General features: G+C 39.2%; 2 protein-coding genes and 1 pseudogene across 7 annotated transcripts in view; 2 read left to right on the forward strand and 1 right to left on the reverse strand.

Moving 5' to 3' along the window:
* Nucleotides 1-7,132, forward strand: part of LOC145539788 (ceruloplasmin) — a 56,053-nt gene extending 48,921 nt beyond the window's left edge. Inside the window, exon 19 of the transcript XR_014077955.1 lies at nucleotides 7,028-7,132. The gene's annotated coding sequence lies outside the window, so the exon portion shown is untranslated. The remainder of the gene's footprint in view (nucleotides 1-7,027) is intronic.
* The window catches only part of HPS3 (HPS3 biogenesis of lysosomal organelles complex 2 subunit 1), a 42,277-nt gene continuing 21,603 nt past the window's right edge, over nucleotides 664-21,337 (reverse strand). For 3 of the 6 annotated variants that reach the window (XM_081573920.1, XM_081573919.1, XM_081573918.1), the window contains 10 exons: nucleotides 20,518-20,626; nucleotides 16,497-16,678; nucleotides 15,259-15,439; nucleotides 13,795-14,028; nucleotides 12,336-12,521; nucleotides 11,809-11,997; nucleotides 10,338-10,445; nucleotides 5,940-6,146; nucleotides 5,228-5,318; nucleotides 664-1,486 (listed from right to left, as the gene is read on the reverse strand). In XM_081573920.1, the coding sequence (XP_081430046.1) occupies nucleotides 1,359-1,486; nucleotides 5,228-5,318; nucleotides 5,940-6,146; nucleotides 10,338-10,445; nucleotides 11,809-11,997; nucleotides 12,336-12,521; nucleotides 13,795-14,028; nucleotides 15,259-15,439; nucleotides 16,497-16,678; nucleotides 20,518-20,626 (1,615 nt within the window). In that variant the 3' untranslated portion in view covers nucleotides 664-1,358. Of the gene's footprint in view, nucleotides 1,487-5,227; nucleotides 5,323-5,939; nucleotides 6,147-10,337; nucleotides 10,446-11,808; nucleotides 11,998-12,335; nucleotides 12,522-13,794; nucleotides 14,029-15,258; nucleotides 15,440-16,496; nucleotides 16,679-20,517; nucleotides 20,627-21,337 lie in introns of all 6 variants that reach the window. The other 3 variants (XR_014077957.1, XR_014077958.1, XR_014077956.1) reach the window with 3 other exon arrangements.
* LOC145538254 (small ribosomal subunit protein eS6 pseudogene) lies at nucleotides 18,659-19,867 on the forward strand (annotated as a pseudogene).

Consider the following 21,337-nt stretch of genomic DNA (forward strand, 5'->3'; position numbering starts at 1 on the left):
GGCAAGTGGGTTCTTTACCACTAATGCCATCTGGGAAGCTATTATATATTAATTATACCCAAATAAATCTGTTAAAGGAGTTTCCTTGGTGGCTCAGAAGTTAAAGAATATGCTTGAAATGTTGAAGAGTTGGGTTCAATCCCTGGGTCAGGAAGATCCCCTGGAGAAGGGAATGGCTACCCACTCCAGTATTCTTGACTGGAGAATTCCATGGACAGAGGAACCTGGCAGGTTATAGTCCATGGAGTCGCAAAAGAGTTGGACACAAATGAACAACTAACACTTTAAAAGCTGTTAAAAATTTTTATTTTTTTTTAGTTAAAAAATGTTTTAAATAAAACAAGATTTAAAATGTCTTAAAAATAAAATATTTACTTAAAACATTTAAAAATAAAATGTTCCCTATCTGAGTTTTGTGAACCCTTGAAGTCAAAAGGATGTTAATCTAGAACTGGAAAAAGACAGAGTTGAGAAAAAATCTACAAATTAAATTCTGGTAAAAACAAACACTGCCATCATGAGAAAGGTTTTATAATATGGTTGTGGAAACACCAAGTGAGTAGCATTTTTGCCCAGTTTTAACTAAAGTCAAGCACACAATCAGTGAGCTGAACCTGGACTCAAAATTGTTTAATAAGAGGCTAAAAAAAGAAGACACAGGTCTTTATATTTCTTTATTTTTTCACATACACTCTAGCTAAAAGAGCAAGAGTACACATCAACAAAAAAATGGAAACAAAACTTTGGCTGAAAGACACGCATTCAACAAATCATGTAAGTAGCCAGACAAGAAGAAAGTCAGCTTTGTAAACTTTTATTTCATTTGATTCAGAGAAACTCCGCATGAGCTTTGAAAGTAACAAGAAAATAAAGTTTGATATCTTTTACTGTAGGAAAGCATTAAAATCTTTCTCAAGGAAAATTATTGTTTTTAAAAGTGACACAGTAGAAAAATCTGGAAAAAATCAAGAAGGTTAAATTCTGGACTACTTAGAATGATATTCTTTTGAATACACTTACAAACTGTTTTGTGTTCCTGGGATGAAAAAGACTGTCATGGCTCCAACAACAGCAAACTGATGTTTCTTGGTATAAAAGTCAGCCTCTACCTTTAAAAATACATGCCTGCTTTGAGGGAATTCCAATGTCGTGTAGCTTTTTCACATTCTGGACAATTAAATGGACTCAGGTCATAAATTATGAAATTAGTAATATCACTGAGGTAAGTCGCCTGAAAGCATTTGCAGTATATGTACATATTCAGTATAAAAATCCTTTATATATATATATTTTATCTGGCATTCAGCTTTTCAAGATTCAGTCTCATGTGCCATTGTGGTACATTTCAAATGATACTTTCAAGTCAATGATTTCTTTCGACTGCAGTAAAGAAGATACGGCAAGAAAAACGCTGCAGTGCCATCTTCTGGGAGGATGTTTAAGAAATCCCTTAGTTCTAGTTCCACAGCAACAACTGACAGTGTTTCTGTTTGTAAGAAAGAATATCTGAGTTAGAACTGAGATTCTGCCTTTCACCCAGTTCTCTTATCACTCAACCAATGAGAAGCTAATTCAGGTGACAAAATGTTGTAACTATGGTAAGAGAGAGGGAAAAAAAAGTCTCTTAAATCTAAAAATGCTTTACAGTTCTAACAATTTCTTATTTATTCTCTCTAGAATCATTTGTAGGAAAACACAATCAACTGAACACTGTTTGTAATGTTAAGACTATATTGCAGCTCCTTTATAGACTGTCTGCATGGCGCTAGTGGTAAAGAACTTCTCTGCCAGTGCAGGAGACGCAAGAGACATGGGTTCAATCCCTGGGTTGGGAAGATCCACTGGAGTAGGACATGGCAACCCACCACAGTATTCTTACCCGGGAAATTCCATGGGCAGAGGAGCCTGGAGGGCTACCATGGGATCGCAAAGAGACACGACTGAGTATGCATGCCTGCACACACGCGTGCGCACACACACACGGCATTAACTGTTAGATAAAAGTGAAAGTGAAAGTCAAGACGCTCAGCTGTGTCCGACTCTTTGTGACCCCATGGACTGTAGCCTACCAGGTTCCTCCGTCCATGGAATTTTCCAGGCAAGAGTACTGGAGTGGGTTGCCATTTCCTTCTCCAGGGGATTGTCCTCACCCAGGGATCGAACCCAGTTCTGCCGCATTGCGGGCAGGCGCTTTACCATCTGAGCCACGTGGGAAGCCCTAACTGTTAGATGACATTTTCCTAAATCCGTTCCTCTCTATTGTGATTTTCATGCTAATAAGCATAAATCTGTTTTCAAGACCATTTACTTTTTTTCTCAAACTGCAAAATGTGTTCTAACGAATATTAAATATTAAGGAAATTAATACACATTTTTATAAAGGTAACTAATTTTATGACTCTATTGCTTCTTGATACACACAGCCCTCTGCTGGAAGAAAAGGGAATGACATTTAAGAACAGTGTTGCTAAACCTTCTGCAGTGCCATTCCCTATTTGATTTTTACATGCCTACCACTTATCCTATTTGCAGAGTAACTGAAATATAAAAATTCCTGCTCAGGTATGTGTGCATCCATCCAAAGCCAGCTGTCCAATATACACAATCTAAATCACCTCTTACACAAAGGAATGATATGCTTTTGTTGCTAAGAAGTTAGTGAATGGTATGACAGGAACATATGAAAAAGATCCCTGGCTCTGGAATCAAGACAGACTTGGGCAGGGATCACTCTTCGACTTACGCTCTGGGCGACTTTGAGAAAGTTAACCTCCTGAGTCTCAGCTTCCTCATCTATCATGTAGTGGTACCACCTACTAGCTTCCAGAGTCCTTGGAGAATTATTTAAAAGACAATGATGCAATCTGACATACTGACATAAAACAGAATCTTAATAAACAATAACTACTAACTTGCAAAACTCATGAATTATCAACACTTTCCTATTAAACTAGTTTTTTTGGTCTAAATGTGGAACCTGTAAGAATAAACTAGATACAAAAAAACTGATTTGGGGACCACTGTAATTATAGAGCCAACAAAAGTCCTTCCCCTGCCCTATTCTTCTCTTCTGCCAATTAGTGAGGGGCTTATACAGTTTACAAGAACAAGGTGAACATCATAAATCCAGAGTGCTTTAAATCCTCCAGTGTGTCTAGAAGATATGTGCTGAATGTTGAAAATGGTTATCTCTGGCTAGTAGAATTTAAAATGACTTTTTTAACTTCATAGTTTACTACAGTGCTAGAACTTTTACTAAGAAGCACAGTTCACTGACTCAAAAATAGTAATAAGTATTTCCTTGAAATAAACTAAGCCAACCACTAACCCCAGTTTTAGTGGCTCTGTTTTAGTGCCTCTGTTTTAGTGCAATGGTTCTCAACAACTACCCCCACCCCCTGGGACATCAGGTAATGGCTGGAGACATTTCTATTTTACCTGGGCAAGTGTTACTGGTATTTAGTGGGTAGAGGCCAGGGATGCTGGTAACATCCTAAAATGCACAGGAGACACCTACACACAAATTATCTGGTCCAAGATGTCAGTACTGACAAGGCTGAGAAATGCTGCATTAGAAAGTGAGAAACCCAAGCTCCTTAGTATATTGGTGGTGGTTTATTATATTAACTTTATATATCTATATTATTATATTCATATTAAATATTTATATTAATAATGGTATATTATTAATATATAAATTCCTGATCTCCATCTCAACCTTACCATCTTGCAATTTTTGCCTAGCATTTTACTCCATAGTCAGTCCTGAACTTCTCATTAGCCCCAGATTAAAAAACTGGCTTGCTTCAGGTTTACTCAGTAAGTAGAAGGCTTGGAATTCACCTCCAATTCTAACTCCAATCCTGGTCTCTTCTGGATATACCACAGGTGCCAACATAAAGACAACTCCCCCCCACCCATAAAAATGGACTTGAGGTTATTTAAGGATCTTCCCTTCAAATCAGTAACTAGTTATAGACTCTTCCTATGGAGAAGCACATTGCTGGCAAGGAAAGTGTAACATGAAAAATGTTAAAACACGATTCTAGCTCTGAAGGTATTACAATCTGATAAAGGTAAATCACACACAGCACTTAGTTCTGTGAGCCACACACACACTACATGCACATGTGTGTGAACACACATATTAAAGATACAGAAAAATGAACATGTGGAGGAATGATAATGGGTAAGTTACGGGTAGAGAGTTTGTGAATGTCGATCAGAAAAGGAAGAAGGAAGAGTCTTGCCTAAGATAATGACACTACTGGGGTGTGAAGATGTGAGGTATCTGTCCCAGAAAGAGATCCATCAACAAGAATAATCAGCTCAAAATTATGTGATAAATTTGATGCAGATGGGACTGGGCAGTCAAACACCTGACACTGCTACCTTCTAAACATGAAAATATCACACAGAGAGACAGGCAGGACAAGTAGTATGAATGTTCCTCCTTGTCTTCCCAATCACAAACATACGTCTTTACTTAAAGGAGGAACTCCAGAAAAACACCATCCAATGGCCACTAGCTTTGCCTAACCCTTTTAAAAGTCAGTGACCTCAGCTGGAAAAACACAGTTTCCACACTGTCAACTTCTAATATTTTAGGCACATTGGTATCAATAGAACCATACCTTTGTCATCAAACCAACCATTAACAAGTGATATTAACACACGAGAAGAGAAAAAAAAAAGATAGCTATCAATATTTATAAATGACTATAAATTATAAAAATTCAAACAGTAACTACCTTTGCTATAAAATACTGTGTAATTTAGAGATACTAAGCTTCTAAATCTTTGAGAAACTTGTCATTCCTCAGTACTTGCTTATAATTATGACTAACAATAATAAATAATTAATTTCCTACATGAAGTAAATTAAGCATCCAGATCATTAATACAAAATGGACTTGTCTTAATGGCTACTCCAATTTTTTAAAATATTGAGGCTGTAAGTTTCTCTATGATAATTTGTTAAGTGTTTGAAAAAATTAACTTAGAGGAATCAGCTCTAGAGCTAAAAGAGATAAATGAGTATCAAATGTGGTGAGAGGGAGCGTATGAATGTTAAAGGTAAGCTCTCCAGGTGATTCTCAGACCTTCAAGCTCAGATCCTCTTCACCATACTTGAGAATCACATGAATTACATGAGAAAGCAAGGTTTCAGCAAATTATGGAAATGAAGACTCTAAAATTTATAATCAAGAAAAAAACATTATTTTACCTTTTAGTGATGATAAGTAAAGTTGATATTTCTCTCCACCACATTTTATTCTCTGACAAAGTTCAGGCAGCAGTTTTTTCCACCACAAAGTCTATCTTGGGAAAAAATAAGTACTTCTTAAGTTTGATGCATTTTACACTCAGATTTCCAATAAGAAGAAAAAGATTGTGGAAGAAGCACAGGGCAAAAATACATCAACTTGGTTAAGGCAAAGATTTTGTTCGAATAGTCTTCTGCTTAAACTATGTCAGATTTTAACCTTGAAAATCTTAACAATATGTACACTGTACATATATATGTACACCACTATTTTCAAGAAGAAACATAGACATGTCTTGTTTTCATCTCCTAGGTGGCAAGAAAGAAGGAACAAAAGAAAAAGTTCTAAAACCAAAAACTCTTCCAATTTCTAAAGACCAGATAACCCACAAAGGATTTTCTCATCATTCATTATGTTTTCAAAATCTTCAGATAATAGCGGACTTCATCTCCAAACAGATTTTTAGTGAAGATAACATACCAGCACAATACATGTTAACAGCCCCTAATGGTACTCAAAACATATAACACGTTAAACATACATGCTCTTTTGACCCACATAGTCCTGTGAGTTTGGACTGGCATAATCTGTCCCCATTTTGCAGATAAGGCAACAAAATTATTATTTGATTATCACAGATAAAGACTAAAAAACATAATCTGAAAAGCATACCCGATTCTCTTCTTTCAGTTCGTGATTAGCATATGGGATGACTGCCTCCGGGCATCTCTCTAACAGCCTGTCTATGCACTGTTCATACTCTTTCAAACGCGTATGACACAGAACATGGACACTGAGGCCAGCAACAGTATCTTCTGAGAGTGGCTCCAAGAATGGAATGATGGAAGCTATGTCAAATGAAGGACCACATATAAGAGACTATGAACAGAAAAGCGAAATGTTATGGAATGAGGCACCCAAAAAACTAAAGCACAACATACCAGAACACAATTTTTTAAAAAGACTCAATCTCACTTGTCAAAAAAAGAAAAAAAAAATGCAATTTTAGAGCACATGCTTCCTTGCTTTGAGTGGACTGTGTACTTAAATGAATGGGAAAGCTTTAAAACTTTATCCCAAGGACATAATCTACATGGTGGTCAAGATTTATGTCCAATGATGTTCAACTCAAGAATATTCATGATATTGAAAAACTAGAAGAAATCTAAACATTCATCAAGAAGTGATGAGTAAATAAATTATGGTACATTCAAATGATGGAAAATTTTGTAGCTAGCAAAATTGTTTTCAAAGTCAGTTAAGGACAAAATGCTGCTCATAATCAAATCAGTAAAAAAAAAAAATAACTCAATACAAAATTATATTCAAAGCATGATCAATTTTGTAAAATCTACATAGGTACAGGCCTTTGGAAGAGCATTGAAATTTGAAATAGAAATCAGTTCACTGCATAGAAGGACAAAGTCCACTTTTGCTTTCTTTTTCACACTTTCCAAGGTTTCTATAATATGAATGTACTATATATAAACCAAAAATAAAATTTAACATTTAAGAAAACTAAGCAAACTAAGAACTAATAATTTGTATCAATACCATTTGCTGCAAGCTAAATGACTTAGAGCAGCTGTTATTTCAGTATTCAAAATGTGACCAACATTTTACTTTTAGGCATTTAAACTACTAATATTAATACTACTTTTGATTATACCACCAAAATAATATCTGCTTCCCCTTTATTCTGGATAAAAATGAAATGGTCATATCCTGATTTTCTTCTTCTTTTATCCTTTTTACTACAGCATCTTCTCAGACTCACAGGAGAATGTGGAACATGAACTATCCATTTACAGTCAGCATTATGATTTTACTCCAAATATCTACTGAAGAATGGCTAGGAGAATAAGGTTGGTCTGTTTCTTTCCTGCAATATTCACTTTCATCTGAATAATTTTCTGACCATAACGTAGCAAATATGAAATAAGATGATTAAAGTGAAATGAGTCAAAGCTTGGTACAAAATGGGTTACCGAGGAACTTTTAGACAGTTGAATCCATATCATCAAGAAGTTTAAAAATAAGAAACACCAGACACGGAATTCCCTGGAGGTCTAGAGGTGTGTTGACTGCAGGGGGCACAGGTTTGATTCCTGCTTGGGGAATTAAGATTCTGCAACTGAAAGATGTGGCCAAAAAACAAAAAACCACCAGACAACCAGACATGCATTACTACTCCTCTTTAAAATACTCAATGTTGTCTGCTTCTCACCAGTGTGTTCCTTCCCCCCCCCCTCAATATTGGAAATGGATTCTCCACTCTCAACACAGGCACTGTTTATTCCCTTTTCTGATCTCCTCGGGACTGGAATTCACAGAATTCTCTACACAATCACACCTGTGGCTCTAAGCAGGGGGAATGGCAAAAAGGTAGGGGGAGGAGACCAGGACAATTTTGGTAAAAGGCAGGCATTTACTAGCTACTGTGTTCTAAACACAGTAGTGCTTTTTTTTTTCTGACACATAGATGATTTATAGATTGTTTTTATACTAATTTTTGTACAAATATACTATTACAATGTTTTTTGAGGACAAGAGACAGAGACATATTAAATCTGTGTGGTGGTGGTGAGCTGGTGGGTAGAGGGAAGTCATACAATTTTGAAAACTCTCTCCAGGTGATTCTGAACCTCCTCATTCCGAGGTAAGAAGAGATGAGATCTTTTTGTTTCTTGATAGTTCTTTTTTTCTAAATGACAAGACTGACTGATTGACCCCAGATAATTTAGAAAAGAGTTAGAGTTAGGGAAAGGATTTAGAAAAATTTAGGCTAACTGAACCTTCTATCCTGTATCAGTAAAGACTCCCTTTTAAATACTTTAAAATGGATTCTAAAGGTCAATGAATTATACTTTTTCAAGCAGAGATTTTAAGTATGCTTTGAAGCTTTACAGGGGATACTTAATAGCACATATTATGACTTTAAATATATAATTAACACATATATTCTAGGAGGGCAAGGTCTTTCCTGACTCATTCAATGCTGTACATCAATCACGTCTATAGTTTATGATCGAGCAATATTTGTGGAATGAACACATCTGAGATTTAGCCCTCAGCAGCCTCTGTATCATAAGGGTACTAGAGATAAGAACCTGCAAGAATCTTCTTTGGCAATTTTTTAAAAAATGTAAGTAACTGTCTATCTGGAGACATATAGGCTGTCTAGAGGCTAAGACTAAGCAATATGGTCTCTTGAGTTTCCCTTCCTGACCTCCACTCCCAATTTTACATTTTGGTTTCTAAAAAGCAGTAACTACATTTACACCAAGTTCCCAGCATAAATCAGGGGTTGCAAAAAGCCTAACGAGGCCAAACCAGATGACAAAAATGTTAAGAGGCAGCTGGGTATAAGGAAAATGGACCTCAGACACTCTGCCTCTGGACCAGGGAGACTGGAGATGAGCCTGGCCGACAGGACTGCATGAGCCCTGCATACGGAGGGAAACCACGAGGGGGCTCCAACCCACAGTCTCAGGCAGTGAGGGCCCAGGAATACAGCTGGATGCAAGTTCTGCTGAGTTTTTCAAAGAGAAACTTGAAACTCAAAACTTCTTCATTTGAAATCTCAACTTTCACATGTTAGCAGTTACACTGGGTAGACCACACACAACAGATGTGAGCATATATTCAGTCCTCAGGCCACTGACTCCATCAAATAAGATCACATTCACATGCAGCCCAGCCCCATCCACCAAGTCAAATGTGGACGTCATTTCTCACTTTCAGTCAAAACACTGTTGAGGTCAGAATTCTTGCAGGATGGGCTACCTTCTCTTGATCATATATCTAACTTTAAAAAAAAAATATGGGGCACATATTTTCTATCAGCACACGTGGCTGATCTGTGTTGATGTGTGGCAGGGGCCACCACAGGGTTGTGAAGTGACTGTCCTGATGAGATGGATGAAACTGGAGCCTGTTATACAGAGTGAAGTAAGCCAGAAAGAAAAACACCGATATAGTATACTAACACATATATATGGTATTTAGTCAATCGGTAAAGATAACCCTGTATGCGAGACATCAGAAGAGACACAGATGTATAGAACAGTATTTTGGACTCTATGGGAGAGGGCAAGGGCAGGATGATATGGGAGAATGGCACTGAAGCATGTAAATTATCATATGCGAAACAAGTCGCCAGTCCAGGTTCAATGCATGATACAGGGTGCTCGGGGCTGGTGCACCGGGGTGACCCAGAGGGATGGCATGGGGAGGGAGGTGGAAGGGGGGGTCTGGAAGGGGAAAACATGTACAACCATGGTGGATTCATGTCAATGTATGGCAAAACAAATACAATATTGTAAAGTTAAAAAATAGAAAATAAACTAATTAAAAAAAAATAAGCAAGGTGACAATAAAATAAAATAAATAAATAAATAAATTGAAAAAAAAAAATCTGGGACTTCCCTGGTGGTCCAGTGGCTAAGCTCCAAGCTCCCAGTGCAGGGGCCCGAGTTCAACCCCTGGTTAGGGAACTAGATCCCACATGCCACAAGAAAGACTGAAGATACCACGTGCTGCAACTAAGACCCATGTAGCCCAATATATAAATTAATAAATATTTGGGGAAAAAAAATCCTTTAAGGAACCAGATAAGCTGGCCACTTTAACCTATTTCCTATAAGACAGATAGGAGCGCTTGGCTTGGGCTAGAGGCCTAAACCATATGAGTGAATGCTAAAATTTAAAAAAATAATTAATTAAATTAAAAAAAAAAAAGTTGATCACAATGAAAACATCATGAAGCATTTGCTGTACTTTCATTTCACAAAGCATTTTCAAGCATGTCCTGAAAATGAGGCAAGACTGTCACAGGACTCAGTGACGCTCACTCACCGACCCACCAGCAACAAAACCAGCCTTCCCGTCAGCAGTTTCAGGCAGAAGCAGCAGGAATTCCCTGCAGAGCTGCTGAGGATGCCTCACTATAGATTCTGTCGCCCAAATTATACACTCTCAGTTAACAGGACAACCGGGAGCTTACCGAATTTAAGTCCTATGCTATATTATAATATACAAATTCATAAGAAAAGAGGCATCTTTATTTACCTGTAATTTTGAAAGGTCTTCCATATAATTTTTGTCGACTAAGGATTCGGATGAGATTAAGACATTAACCCAGGGATTGATTAAGCCATAATGACTACAGGTGTTTATCTAAAATGTAAAAGAAATTTATTGTAAACAAAGTACAATAAAACAAGGTTTTCTTCATCCATCCCACAAAAAGCAAGTAGTCTCCAACTTTCTGCTCTGTCCCAAAATTAGTTGCACATTTTCTTGGGAATGGGAAGAAAGTCTTAGAATGTATTCCCCTGGAAAATGTTTCAGCCTTGCTGCTTCTCACTGAACAAATCTTTACTAAATATTTCCTAATATTTTAACTTTCAAAAGGGTGCAAAGAGGCAGTTCCTAACAAAAAGGGTAATACTTCTTTTAAGCTAATTACATTAAAAAAAAGTTAATAAGGGACTGCCGTGGTGGTCCAGTGGTTAAGACTCCATGCTGCCACTGCAGGGGGCACGGGTTCAATCCGTGATCAGGCAAGTTCTGCATGCCATGCAGTGTGGCCAAAAAAAGAGAAAAAGTTAACAGTAACATTGAAAATAATTTTTATTTCTACTTTCCTTGGGAGGCAAAACCTCTTCCATAAGTTCTGAAGAGAATTCCCATGAAGACTCCCTTATTCAAGAAAATCCACGTTAGCCTTGCATCTGTAAGGGGTAAAGGGGCTGTCTGGGGTGAGGAGAACAGGAAGTGCAAGAGCAGAGTGTCAGAGCAGCTCAGACTGCAAGAGAGCTCTAGACTGTGCAGCCAACAGGAAGTGGAAGTCTAGGGAGGAAGTGTCTCTCCCACAGGCTTTCTGCAGGTCCTCTCCCAGCAGGGAGGTCTGCAGGTGTCTCTCCTCTCATGTTCTTCTTCATGACCATCACCTAAGGGAGCGCAGATGAGTTTGGGGGAAAGCCCTATTCCCCACACTTTGGCTACTGAGGTACCACTACAAGGAAGTAATAAAGGAGTGGTAGGAGGTGCTCTTTAGAATATAAAATTTCAAATGTGGATGTCACTCACAGGCAAGTTATAGGTGTGTTTTTAACTCCTGCTTAAAGAAAGAATCTGGTAGGACTTCCCTGGTTGTATAGTGGATAAGGATCAGCCTGCCAATGCGGCAGACATGGGTTCGATCCCTGGTCCAGGAGGATTCCACATGTCATGGAGCGACTAAGTCCATGAACCACAACTGCTGAGCCTGTGCTCTAGAGCATGTGCTCCACAACAAGAGATGCCACTGCAGTGAGAATCCCCCATACTGCAATGAGAAAGTAGTCCCTGCTTTCTGCAGTTAGAGCAAGTATGCACACAGCAATGAAGATCCAGTGTAACCAAAAATAAAATTAAATAATTAAATTTAAAAATCTGGTAATATAACGCTTGATGTTATACTGTTAAAAATAAGTGTCATTATCATAATGTATAAAGTACATAAGGTTTGGTTCACTGTACTATTTCATTATCTTACCAGGTCCTCTGATGTTCTCAATGGTGTGGTGTCAGGAGGCTGCCTCTTCGATAATCTCCAGATGTACTGTGATGTGAGCTTGAAAAACAGTTCCTGAAGCACCACATCTGGGAGACAGGCTACCAGCTGAGCTTCCCAAAAGTCCACTAAGAGCTGAGGGATCGTGTCTCCATCTTTACCACAAAGCACCTTGAGAACAGTGAAACAAGCCCCTATGGCTCAGATAAATATAGTACTGATCAAGCTACAGCTGGTCTGAAAAGCACTCCATCATGTGGGCCATGTATTCAACGGTTTATCCCACTAGCATTAGTGCCATGGAAAAAGCTAATTGAAACATTTCAACATACTCCAGGTTGCATGAACAGAATTTTTCAAGAAACATTTTTTTAACCTGTACTTTTTTAAGTGGTTATGTGTAAGTCTGATATTTCAATAAACAAATGAAAACTTGCTTCTCTTATTCTACTCCTCACTCCCACCAACTTCATCAGGCAATCCAAAATAACATGTTCAAAGTGACAAACCTTAAAAAAGGAATCTGCTTCTTCAATTGCAATTTTGTTGTTCTTCTGTAAGGCCAGGACTGAAGCCACAAGCAATCCAGGCTGAGTCTCCTTCAAGTGAACTGCAAACTCAGTTGGAACAATCTGCCCTTTCCTCTGCTGAATCAATAACCGAGGTTCCAGAATGAAGCCACATACCAACTTCATCTTCAGATTAAAAAAACAAAATTTAGAAACAGAATATACATTGCGTTCATCTTGGAAATACATGCTACTGCATTCAAGAATCACTGATAAGCCATTAACAATTTATTGTAATCTCAATTTTTAATTTAATTACAAAGACAATAATAAGGACATCATTAATAACTGTCTTCCTAAAAGTTATTATTACATAGTTAAGCATCAAAGTGTCATACATTATAGACAGCTTTAAATTTAGGTCTATCTGCTGCTGCTGCTAAGTCACTTCAGTCGTGTCCGACTCTGTGCGACTCCGTAGACGGCAGCCCACCAGGCTCCACTGTCCCTGGGATTCTCCAGGCAAGAACACTGGAGTGGGTTACCATTTCCTTCTCCAATGCATGAAAGTGAAAAGTGAAAGTGCAGTCACTCAGTTGTGTCAGACTCCTAGCGACCCCATGGGCTGCAGCCTACCAGGCTCCTCCGTCCATGGGATTCTCCAGGCAAGAGTACCAGAGTGGGGTGCCACTGCCTTCTCCTTTAGGTCTATCTAGGATTCTTCAAAATTATGAAAATTCATCTTCCTAGAATTCTACTCTTTAAAGTAGAGGACATCTCAGTGTTGACTTGCTCTCCTCATCATAACAAATGTGCCATTTGTACAGCAATAAAGAACTCCTGCTCTTCTTGGTTACACCTGAAAGATAAGTACTCAACTAATGTCACTTCTTCATTTCTTCCTCGACTGATTAACTTCTTTGGCTCAGGTCCCTACATGGCCACTCTTCCAGGGGGAAGCCACCTTCTCTTTGATACATCATTCAAATGCCCAATCTTTCACAGTCATTTATGATCTTCCCAAGGGCAGGATATTTTTGCAACTGCCAAACGCCTAAGGCTCAAGGTTAACATCCCACTTGCTGTACTTGAATATACATCACTGTTCTGTTTTTAGGGACACATCCCACACCTCCTCAAGCCAGGTTACACTGTCAGCTTAGGGCAGAGCCTATATGCTCCTCAGTACCAAGCACTGTGCTCTGAATATATCTGACACTAAGTTTAAAAGTCTTTGGATACCCCTAGCTACCATTTATCATTTATTATTCCTTTTCATTTCCAAATCCAAAGCCCAAGCACTCCTACTTTGAGTCACTTCCTTTTAATATAATATTAAGTCTATTTTCCTTTACCACTAAGGAAAAATGAGCTACACAGAAGCCAGAAAAAAGCTCAACACCTCAGGACCACCGGGTCCTACGTTAGCTGGCTATTAATACTACGTACGGCACCATACCTCTGAACGGCTTTCCATTTCATTCCTGTGCATGTCAAGATCTCCCATTTTCAAAGCCATTGCTGCCTTGGCCAATGTCACTAAAACTGATGAAAATCCAGAAGTATCCAGCTTCCTTAAATATCTTATGGCAGTTAAAGGATCAATATTCTTCATAGAAGGACTACAGAGAATATGTGGCAGTTGCTTCGGCTCAGCCACATAAAACATCTGAACTACTTTTGCTGACAATTCCTTTGGTGATCAAAACGAGAAATAAAAGGTCAGTCAGCCAATAGAAAGCAACAAAATCAGCACAAAAACAAGGATAAAAAAGCAAGATACAACATTCCAATCAATATAAAATTTTGTACTATGTTTTGATTTAAAAAGAGAGTTGATGATGATAGCATGGGAGATCTGAGGTGATCACTTTAAGTGATCTCTTTGTACCAAGTTGTGGCCAGTATTTCTAATACTAACAGGTGTTCAGAAGAAGAAAACAAATACTGGATTAAATTCCACTCAAAAGTCCATTATAAAATATTACTACTTAGTACAAAATATACTTACATTTAACATACAAAATATACTTAATATTTATAGAAGAAAATTTCATTTCTCTTAAAACCTTAAAATACTTGGAATCACAATACCCAACTCTGCATATTTGCATTCAACTATTTAAAAATACACGAAGGGGAGGACTTCCCTGGTGGTACAGCAGATAAGAATCCACCTGCCAACTCAGGGGACACAGGTTCAACCCCTGGTCTGGGAAGATACTACATGCTGTGGAGCAACTAAAAGCCCATGCACCACAACTACTAGAGCCCATGCTCTGGAGCCCAAGAGCTGCAACTACTGAGCCCTCAAACCACAACTACTGAAGCCCAGCCACCCAAGAGCGTATGCTCCGCAAGAGAAAGGCCACAGTGAGAAGGCCATGTACCACAACAAAGGGTAGCCCATGCACAAGGTAATGAGAGAAAGCCTGAACAGGAACGAAGACCCAGAACAATCGAAAACTAAAAAAATACACGAGGGGCTAAAAACAATCCTTAAAAATGTCTGAAGGTCGCTGGGCCAGGATTTTATAAGAAAGTTTTAGACACTTGGGGGAGAGTGGGGCAACTACGGTTTTGAAAAGGGCTGCGGATGAGAAGAAGGCAGGCAAGGCCCGGGTTCTCTGCCATTCTAGAAAGACAAGCCACTGTCGCACTGGACAGCTCACTCAGCCACAGCAGAACACATCTCCCCGTCTGTGTAACGTCTCATACTTATGAGAAGAGGATTCTAAGTTCTTTTTCAAGCTGTAACTCGATGAGTATTATTAATGAAGAAAAGTGCACCCTAGTTACCTTTTTTTAGAAAAAAAGACTATACTACTAATGAAAATAGTTAATTTTTTAAACAGAATTGCATAAACAGCTAAAGTGAAAAGTTAAAAATATTAGATCTAACTAAGCAGGAAGCTATATTCACTTCACTTAATTCTTCATCCAGGTTTTCACAAAGTGAATGATTAAGGTAGAAGATTAATCCCCGCTCATATTTCTGTGATCCATCCTCTACTGCCCAGTCCACTCGGGCCAAAACTTCAGCCATAGACAAACCAGACATCTTATAGTATGGCAAGGCGAGGTGGGAATGCTGGGTTTCAAGCCTAAAGGGAAGAAAGTGGGAAAAAAAAAACCCCTCAGATTTGTCAATTTTAAGTTTGGATGTCTAACACATTTGATAATAAACCAGATCATGCTTTCCAGAAGACACAAATACTTTTCTGTGGCCAGTAGGAGCTGGAACAAATTCCTAAGATTTGTTCTGCAAAATCATTCTAATTAGTGTAGCTTCTTTTTGCTTGCTCATAATAAAATCAGAGAAACAAGTGAATTTTAATATTCATAATGCTGCTCTACAATAATGGTGTTTATAAGCAGGAAGGTGTTAGTTGCTCAGTCATGTCCGACTCTGCGCAACCTCATGGACTGTAGCCCGCCAGGCTCCTCTGTCCATGGGATTCTCCAGGCAAGAATACTGGAGCGGGTAGCCATTCCCTTCTCCAGGGCATCTTCCTGACCCAGGGATTGAACCTGGGTCTCCTACACTGCAGGCAGATTCCTTACCATCTGAGCCACCAGGGGAAGACCATAAGTAGGAAGAGTCTTTCATTAATTTATAATGACTCCCGTGGGTCAAGTAAGCCTTTAAAACAATTATATTTAAAAAAAAATTGTAAAGATCATTCTCAAACATAGGAATCATTATTCTTCCTAGTGTCCTTTTCTGACATTATAAAACCATTGATTACTAAGATTAAAATCACAGACTGTTCAACTAGGATCTCTCCCTTAAAGCTAATAGGCAATAGATGAGTAATACGGTTATCTCAGGTATTTTCAATGGTCATGCCCCACCACCACCCAAAGGCTTGAAAAGAAACTTCAAATTTCTAAATTAACTGATGGAAGACACAAACACTGTTCATCTAATAAACTGTAAGTCCTTGAGTAGGAACAGGTCATGTTCATCCCTCTAAGCTTAGCACAGTACCTGGCACACAGGATGTGCTCAACAAGTGCTGTGGAATAAATGAATAAATAAGTCACAGCCCCTCAGGTGTCCTCCCATCCGTCAGGTAACTGCCGGAGGTGGAAAAGTTGGTAAGCTACACCTGAAGCTCAGGTGGCTCCTTTAAGGAGCTTCGAAGCAGCATCACCAACCTGCTATAGCAGTCGCCAAGGTGCCCACAGCTTTCTTTAAATGCTTCTAAAAGCTCTGCCTTTTCTCCCGGTTCCAGCTGGCTGGCATCCATCAGGGCCGCTCTCACTAACAGGTGAGCCTCGCTGAGAAGGTGGATGCAGCTCTGGGTTTTTGTAGTCTTGTAGGTGTTACTGTAGTCTACCTAACACACAAAGAAGGCAAACAGTTCATGATGCTGAAAACATCACCCCCAAGTTTCCCAGGTCTAGAAGTTGTTTATAAAGTTACTATCTGAACACATTAAATCCTAAGAAATAAAAAGTGGTTATTTATCATTCTGATAAGGCTTAGCTAAAGTGGCTTTCTTTCCCCCCGCAATCTATGAGCCATTTTATCACATACATGATTGTAAATACTCTCCTGTTAAACAATGCTAATCATCAGAGAAAGCACAATTAGTACTATAATACTAATGATACTGTTAACTCAGCAATAATTTGATCACAACTCGATACAGCTAATGAACATATCTGAAAAACAATTATTTTTAAAGTTCTATGATTTAAATATTTCTCAAATTCAGATTGAGCATCCTTCCTTTATCTTAGTTTCAACTGGTGAATTTAGGTTCTTATACATCAATTTCTATAACTCACAGTGAGCTTATAAAAATTTTCACTAGCTAATCTGAGTCAATCAGTATTTTTAGACTACAATAGGCAAATCATCTGGATGATGTCTAAGACTTTCAATTAAACAAGAGTGAAAACACAGGACAAAGCTGATAAAATTATCAGCATTAAAATGCCAGGGACAAATCAGGCAAAACCTTCACCTGATGACCAAAATGAATATTACCAGTGAAGGACAAATGCATATTCTGCACCTCCCCATGTGAAACTCTGAGAAAGATACAATGTCATCTACATAGAGTTCTGGCCTGACTCTTTGTGACCCATGGACTGCAGCCCGCCCGGCTCCTCTACCCATGGAATTCTCCAGGCAAGAATATTGGAGGAGGTAACCATTCCCTTCTCCAGGGGACACCTCTGACCTAAGAATCAAACCTGGGTCTCCTGCATGGCAGGCAGATTCTTTACTGTCCGAGTCACGAGGGAACCCAGCCAAGAACACATAACCTCAATCTAATCATGAGAAAAGAAACAAAACAAAATGAAATGAAATGAAAAAATAAATGTTTAAAAGGTGGAGGAGGAGAAATATTTTTCAAAACTATCTGTTATAAAACAAAGAGTGAAATCTAAAAATGCAACAAGATAGTGAAAAAAAAAAAAAAGAAACAGTCTTATAGATACAGAGAACAAACTGGTGTTTACCAGTGGGGGAAGGAAAAGATAAAGGTGTAAGAATAAGAGGTACAAACTACTACATATAAAATAAATAAGCTACAAGAATATACTGGACTACACAGGGAATAGGGCCAATATTTTATAATAATTATAAATAGGCTATAACCTTTAAAATTGTGAATCATTATGTTTATACCTGTAACTTATAATATTGGACATTAACTATACTTCAACAACAAAAAGAAAACAAGAAAAGTTTTTTTTAATAAAACAAAGGCTATGAACATATTTTTACTTAAAGGAGGCTAAAGAGAAGGCAATGGCACCCCACTCCAGTGCTCTTGCCTGGAAAATTCCATGGACGGAGGAGCCTGGTGGGCTGCAGTCCATGGGGTCGCTAAGAGTTGGACACGACTGAGCGACTTCACGTTCACTTTTCCCTTTCATGCGTTGGAGAAGGAAATGGCAACCCACTCCAGTGTTCTTGCCTGGAGAATCCCAGGGACGGCGGAGCCTGGTGGGCTGCCGTTTATGGGGTCGCACAGAGTCGGACACGACTGAAGCGACTTAGCAGCAGCAGCAGCAAAGAGACATGACAGTTAAATACATTACTTGATTCCTAACTGGATCCTGGGCCAGAGGATGGGGAAATGCTACTAGGCCATTACTGAATCAGTTGACAAAAATGGAATATGAACCATAGACTAGATAAAGTATTGTGTCATTGTTAAATTTACTGAAACACATGAGTGTGCCGTAATTGTATAAACAAGTATATAAATTCTTAGGAAGCATGCATTGAAATATTTAGGGGCATTGGGCTAGGATGTATGCAATATACGTTCCAATGGATCAGAAGAACATATGCAGGCATGTTTGTGCACTTAGAAAGTACAAGAGTGCAAAAACAGAGAGAGAGGCTTCAAAACGAAGTTGAACATCTCTTTCCGGTCACTGGTTTCCAGAAGCTCATTGAAGTGGATGATAAACAAAAGCTTTGTACCTTCTATGAGAAGCTTATGGCCACAGAAGTTGCTGATGAGGCCCTGGGTGAAGAATGGAAGGGCTATGGGGTCCCAGTCAGTGCTGGGAACGATAAACAGGGTTTCTCCATGAAGCAAGGTGTCTTGACCCATGGCCAAGTCTGCCTGCTACTGAGTAAGGGGCATTTCTGTTACAGACCAAGGAGGACTGGAGAAAGAAAGCGCAAATCTGATGGGGTTGCATGGTAGACACGAACCTGAGTGTTCTCAATTAGGTCATTGTGGAAAAAAAGGGGGAAAGGATATTCTTGGACTCCCTGATACTATTGTGCCTCATCGCCTGGGGACCAAAAGAGCCAGAAGAGCTCTAAAACTTTTCAATCTTTCCTAAGAAAATGAAGTCCACCAGTATGTTGTAAGAAAGCCCCTACACAAAGAAGGTAAGGAACCTAGGACCAGAGTACTCAAGATTCATTATCCTGTTACTGCATGTGTTCTGCAGCACAAACGTGCATGTGCTGCTCTAGAGAAACAGTGTACTAAGAAATATAAGGAAGAAGCTGCAGAATATCCTAAGCTTTTGGCCAAGAGAGTGAAGGAGGCCAAAGAAAAACACCAGCAACAGACTGTCAAGAGACAGAGGCTGGGCTTCCCAGGTGGCTCAGTGGAAAAGAATCCAGTTGCCAACACGGGAGATATGGGTTTGATTCCTGATCCGGGAAGATCCCACATGCTGTGGGACAACTAAGCCTGTGCACAAGAACTTCTGAGCCTGTGCTCTTGAGCCCATGTTCCGCAACCACTGAGCTCACATGCCGCTAACTACTGAGCCCACATACCACAAGTACTGAGGCCCGCACGCCCGAGAGCCCGTGCCCCACAACAAGAGAGGCCACCGCAATGAGAAGCCCTCGCACCCCAACTAGAGAGCCGCCCCTGCTCGCCGCAACCAGAGAAAAGCCCGTGCAGCATCGAAGACCCAGCACACCCAAAAATAAAAATAAATAAATAAAAATATTTGACAAGAGAGAGAGAAAGAGATGGAGGCTGTCCTCTCTGGGAACTTTTACTTCTGAGTCTGAATCCAGTCAAAAATGAGATGTTCTAAGAGTCACAAATAAATAAGATCAGACATCAAAAACAAAACAAAAAAAGAGAGAGAGACAGAAGCGTAAGGGGTATAATGTTGACTATGGGTAAATCTAGGTGGGGAATATACTGATTTTATTTGTACTATTCTTATTCTTACAACTTTTCTGTAGTTTGAAATTATTTCAAAATAGTTTATAAAAATCATCGGGGATAAGTAGACAGCTGTCACTCTTAAAAAAGGAATAAGGATACCCAAGGGACAATACTACAAGTGCTGTGGTGCGCTAGGACCATTTGTTAATATTTCAAAGAAGTGTGAGACACAGACATATGATCTGAGATTTCTTTCCGCTCCATTTCATGATTCTCTTGCCAGGGTTCAAAGTAAAGGTCGAAGGCCATTTATGTTTAGACTGGCTAATCAATTGCCATAGGAGAGTGGGTATGAATAAGGGAGTCTTATTTTAGTGATGGGAATTTCTCTTGGATCCTCAAATGTCACGAGCTGTGAAAACAAGAAGGTGAAGATATATAGTCCTCTGTAAGAGCCTTGAAGCTGGCTGGTTGTGGCATTCTGAATGTACGATACTTAGAATCAATTTCTAGCAATCAATTAGATTCTAAATTTCTACAAATAAGAAGTCTGAAAGGAGTACCATTTCTTTGTACAGTTGCACTGGTGAGATCGTATTCACAATATACAAATTCCACCCAGCTTCAGCTACAGGAGGTGTTTTGGGATTAACACTGGTACCTTTTCTAGAACTAAAAGCAAAACAAAAGACAAGACATATTATTAATAAACGGCAATTTTAAATGGTAAATGCCAGATACCTAAAATATTGTAACTATGATACCATTTTCATTTAGTATTTTCTTTGGTGATTTAACTACACAGTAGATTTTTAGAGAACATTAGTGTAAAACATCGGAGAGGGCAATGGCACCCCACTCCGGTACTCTTGCCTGGAGAATCCCATGGATGGAGGAGCCTGGTAGGCTGCAGTCCATGGGGTCGCTAACAGTCGGACACGACTGAGCGACTTCACTTTCACTTTTCCCTTTCATGCACTGGAGAAGGAAATGGCAACCCACTCCAGTGTTCTTGCCTGGAGAATCCCAGGGACGGGGGAGCCTGCTGGGCCGCCGTCTATTGGGTCGCACAGAGTCAGACACGACTGAAGCGACTTAGTAGCAGCAGCAGCAGCAGTGTACAACACTATGTAGGCCTAACAGCAGTTAATATACTACACTTTCGTAGACTGGTCAACCACTCACTTTCAATTCATTCCACAAGTATTCTTAAATGGGCAATAAGCTCAAAGAACAGGCAAAACCTCTCAAAAAGAACAGAGACTTGGCTGTGAAAATCCCTGCGACCTGGCTCTCTCCAGCATGTGGCCTTCATGAGGCCAGGGCTGCTGGGAAAATGTAAAACACAGAACTGTAAGTCAACTTAAAGCACTATCTTATTTC

This window comes from Giraffa tippelskirchi, chromosome 2, assembly GCF_054371585.1.
Source record: "Giraffa tippelskirchi isolate mGirTip1 chromosome 2, T2T-mGirTip1v1.2.pri, whole genome shotgun sequence".
Classification (NCBI taxonomy): domain Eukaryota; kingdom Metazoa; phylum Chordata; class Mammalia; order Artiodactyla; family Giraffidae; genus Giraffa; species Giraffa tippelskirchi.